This window comes from Magnolia sinica, chromosome 4 (genome assembly GCF_029962835.1).
Source record: "Magnolia sinica isolate HGM2019 chromosome 4, MsV1, whole genome shotgun sequence".
NCBI classification, from domain to species: Eukaryota; Viridiplantae; Streptophyta; class Magnoliopsida; order Magnoliales; family Magnoliaceae; genus Magnolia; species Magnolia sinica.
Window position 1 is genome coordinate 69,266,964 of NC_080576.1, and position 4,787 is coordinate 69,271,750.

The 4,787-nt window shown below is 41.9% G+C and overlaps 1 protein-coding gene across 1 annotated transcript; it reads left to right on the plus strand.

Moving 5' to 3' along the window:
- The first annotated feature begins 913 nt into the window (after nt 1-913).
- Nucleotides 914-2,086, plus strand: LOC131243195 (thioredoxin-like protein CDSP32, chloroplastic). The gene has a single exon (XM_058242361.1). It carries the CDS (start codon nt 1,002-1,004, stop codon nt 1,893-1,895), a length of 894 nt encoding a protein of 297 aa, XP_058098344.1. The 5' UTR covers nt 914-1,001; the 3' UTR covers nt 1,896-2,086.
- The last annotated feature ends 2,701 nt before the right edge of the window (nt 2,087-4,787 follow it).

A 4,787-nucleotide genomic window follows, 5' to 3' on the forward strand; every position in this document is an offset into this window, starting at 1 on the left:
CGTGTCCCTTCATTGTCTTAGATAAACCAGAAATGAAATCCATGGATAAGAAATCCCATTTCCACTCAACCAGCGGCATGGGTGGTAGGAGGTCCAACAGTCGACGATGCTCCATTTTAACTTACTGGTAAGTGAGGCATCGAGACACATATTCTGCTATCTAGCTCTTCATGTTGCCCCACCAATAATTTCACTTTAGGTCCCGGTACATCTTGCTCCCGGGGTGCATAGGTAGCTTGGAGTTGTGAGCGGCATCCAAGACTTCCTTCCTTAGTTTAATAAATATAATTGCACCACGTGAGTTCTTCTGATCCTCAACAATGTGATTAGTGGTGGAATATAGGATTTATGGGAGTAGCATTCTGATTTATGGGATTAGCATTCCACTCCATGGCTCCACTTGAGCAAACTGAAAAAAGTTTAATAAATATAATTCAAGTCCTATGTTTAGCCTGACTGAGCTTAGTAGCTAATCCTAGCCCTGCCTGCCTCAGCACTAATTAGGCTAAAATGGCCCAGCCTTGGCAGTACAGGTCGAACCCATAATGATTGCTTGCCTCTAAACTACACACGAATGGGAATTACGAATGCCCGTGAATGGGATCAGCTATCTCATGTATCATTAGACCGTCTATTATTTTGTATATATAATGGTGTGGCCCAGGCCAATGAGCTGGTCCAGGCTATTCGGCATCATTGACCGGTGTTCTACGACTCAGCCTGGCACCTGGCCCTCAAGCCGAGTTTAGGGGGGCCAAAATGAGCCCATGACCATCCAGTCCATAATGAAAATATCCGAGCATTTTAAAAAAATAAAAAATCAAGGGGTGGAAAAGAGGCAGAGGAACATGGACCACACACCAAATGAGTGGATATTGTTTATTTACCAAATTCCATAATAATCCCATCCAAACCCATCCCTCCTTCTCACATCCCTACCCCCAGACCCTTTTCCTTCCCTCTTCATATCTAAACTCCTCCACCTAACCCATCTTGATCTTATGGCTATCATCACAAACTTCTTGCCAATACCCTTATTCCCTCTTTCAAAACTTTACAGAGTCAAACACCCTTCCCATCCTTTCTCCTTCTTCACCAGACCACTTAGACGTCCAGCCCCAGAAATCAAAACAACCTGGACCCACTTCTCTCCGACTGCCTCTACAGCCGCCAGTGGAACTGAAAAGAAGAAGGTCAAGAGCGATGAGAGAGTCCAACAAGTCCACAGCATCGAAGAGTTTGATAATGCCTTGCGAATGGCCAAGAACAAGCTTGTAGTGGTTGAGTATGCTGCAAGCCACAGCTACCACAGCCGCAAGATCTATCCCTTCATGGTCGATCTGAGCCGCACATGCAGTGATGTGGAGTTCCTCCTAGTCATGGGTGATGAGTCCGAGAAGACCAAGGAGCTGTGCACGAGGGAAAAGATCGACAAGGTCCCTCACTTCAGCTTCTACAAGAGCATGGAGAAAATTCACGAAGAGGAAGGGATCGGGCCGGACGAGCTGATAGGGGACGTCTTGTACTACGGGGACAACCACTCGGAAGTGGTGCAACTTCATTGCCGTGAGGATGTGGAGAAGCTGATGGAAGACCACAAGGTGGACAAGAACCTAATAGTACTCGACGTGGGGCTGAAGCACTGCGGGCCATGTGTGAAGGTGTATCCGACGGTCCTGAAGCTGTCGAGGCAGATGAGGGACACGGTGGTGTTCGCTAGGATGAACGGAGACGAGAATGAGAGCTGCATGGAGTTCTTGAAGGACATGGATGTGGTGGAAGTGCCTACTTTCTTGTTCATAAGAGATGGGGAGATCTGTGGACGATATGTAGGATCGGGTAAAGGAGAGCTTATTGGAGAGATCCTTAGATACCAAGGAGTTCGAGTAACTTAGGAAAAAAAGACCTGTGTGTTTCCTCAAAGCTCGGCTGATGGATTGTAGGGTAGTTTGGGGATTTTCAATTCGTTGTCCAAAGCATTGTTGTGATGGCCTACCTTCAAAACGTACTACCCTACAATTTCACGAGCCGACCAGTGTATGATAGATACATGAGAGCTGAACAGAACAAAACAATTTATTGAGTATGGTGTAGTTGTTGTTGTTGTTGTTTTTTTTTTTTTTTTCATTCTTATTATATGCGACATGGTGAAATAATTTCCTATCATTTGAGTTAAGTGCTAATTAATATGGTGCCTGCTCATTTTTAATTTGGCACATCTGCGGTGGCCTATGACAAAGGTCACCGTGCGTGTACTGTATGCCTACGATTGGATTGAATGTGTGAATTTATTTTTTTCAGTAGATGGGCCTCTTATGACTACACACTTTCCTATGGTTGTGAAGGATTCAGGCATGGTTCTAAAACACACTGACTTGGTCAACTCAACATGAGTCAGTTGCCTTGTTAAAATAGGTTTGAGAATTGGACTCAACAATCAAGCTACGTATGATTGTGGTTGTTTGTTTTCTTTAACCTTTGTAAATGTTGATATTTTTATTGATTTTTGCTCGCCTTGTGTAATAAAGCTCATGTACATGCCACACATGTGTCAACATTTCATTATAGGTCCAAGATCCAATTCACCCATCAGAATGACACAACACCAAAATCGCTTTACCGCACCAAAATCACTTTACTGATAGTCCTGAAGCCATATTATGTTCGTAAAACCAAGAAATAAATGGAGGATAATATGCAATATTTGACCCTCAACACCTATACCTTCTTCCTCGTCGTTTTACCACACTAAGTCGATGCGGTTTGAGTCTGGTTACGTTCGGTCTCATTGTTGGGTTTCTCTGGAGAAGAAAGAAAGAGAAGAAAGGCAAGACGTGAAGTAAGGATCGAGAGAGAGAGAGAGAAAGAGAGAGAGAGAGAGAGATAGAGAGAGAGAAGGGTGGAAGAGCAGGAGAAAGGGAGAGAAAATACTATTCGATTTGGGCCGAGTCGCTGCCCAGTGTATCGGGCCGAACTCTGTCTGAGTTCAGAAGTTGTTGGACCTATTTAAACAGAAGAAGGAGAAGGTAAAGAGATGCAGGCAGGGAGAGAGAGGAATGGAGGCCGCAACTGAGTCCCACCACTACACCTAAACATGTTATACGAATCGGGTTAACTCGTTGGTTCGACTCAGTCGACTCCTCAGTCGAGTTGCTGGCCTGGTTTGGGCTAGAGGCTCTGTTGGATTCCAGCAAAGCAGAGAAGGAGGAAGAAATCAAAGAAGGAGCTAGTTTCCATGCACGGGGCTGCTGTCAAGTTACATTCAGCTCGACCAAGTCAGCTTATGAATGGATTGAGTTGGGCCTATTCCCGAGGTTGGCTGGGTCCTCCAACCTTGCAGAAAATTAGCAGGGGTTATGAGGAAGAGAAAGTAGGAGTAGAAGATTAGAGAAAGATGAGAAGTCGAGTGAGGATGGAGGTCAAGTCACCTATCTGACTCGGTTATGGCATGAACAACGTCCAAAGCTTGGGACAAGTTCAGCAGTTCGTAGGGTTATTGTTGCCCAGTTGGAATTGTCCCGTTGGACACCGACTCATTATTGAGTTCACGCATTAGGTCACTGATTTGGCAACTTAGCGGGTCATACCTTGTCCAGGGTCGATTATGGCATGGTGTAAGTCCTCCCTTAGTTCAGCAACACATATTTCCCTACTGGAGTATGGTGACAACTGCTCATGGAGATCCAGCCACACCTGGGTGACTCACTGAGTTGGCTCGAGTTGGGAGCAAATTGAACTTATGGGTCAAACAGAGTCGACGTAGGTAAGTCAACAATTCCTTCCCAAGCTAGACTTGTTTTGATGTGTTATTATCATTCTTACCACTCTTATTAATGAGATTGCTAATATTATATATGATTAGACATTAGTAGATTATTTATGCTAAAACTAGCTATTATAAACAAAAATTGTAATTATCAAATAGTAGTATTTTATTTAACTCTCTTAAATATTATCCTTAATAGTAGATCATGGTATTTTTTGTCATCATAATGATTATTATTACTCTGTTAGCTAATGTTAATTATAACACTAAGGTTAATAATTATTTTCTAATTATTAAATTAACATTGTAATTTATTGTACACCAGCTACAATTAAAATTCTAGAATCTAAGTCTAGGACTAAACTCTAGGATGAAACCCTAGTTCTGCGTCCAAACCCTAAAAATAAGTAATCCAAACCCTAAGTTATATTAATCTTAACCATAGATACTTCATATAACATTGATTTCACGTAAAACTTCATAATTCCTGGTATGATTCAATTCTAAGGGTGCACGCGCTTTCTTACAACATTAGTTGGCGATTCGACTTGTGAGGTGATGATTTCTTCCCCTCGAGCTTCTCATTTTCCCATTAGCTTAAGTGATAGTTTCTGTTTTAATTTTGGTTGATAATTGATATTTTTATCTTATAATTATATGTGCTAGTTGTCAGAATTAAATGCTAGATTGCATGCTCAATATTTATCCTGCATATTTTCTCATGCTTGTGGATTGCTTTTGGAATTTGAATTGGTACATTTATTAGTGGAGAACTCCACTTACATATGTATATCCAGACTTAAGATGTAACTTGATTGATTGTGATTGTAATGGACCTTCGACCTATTGGTTAGAATGATGTGAATATTGATGTGGGTTTACCATCCATGGATCATTGTGCTTACGTGGCTTTTGAGGATGATCTTTTTTATCACATCGATTTGATCTGATATTTGCTCTATGTGGCTTAGTTTTGGTATTTAGCCTATGTGAGTTTAATGTATTGTTTTTGTACATTCAT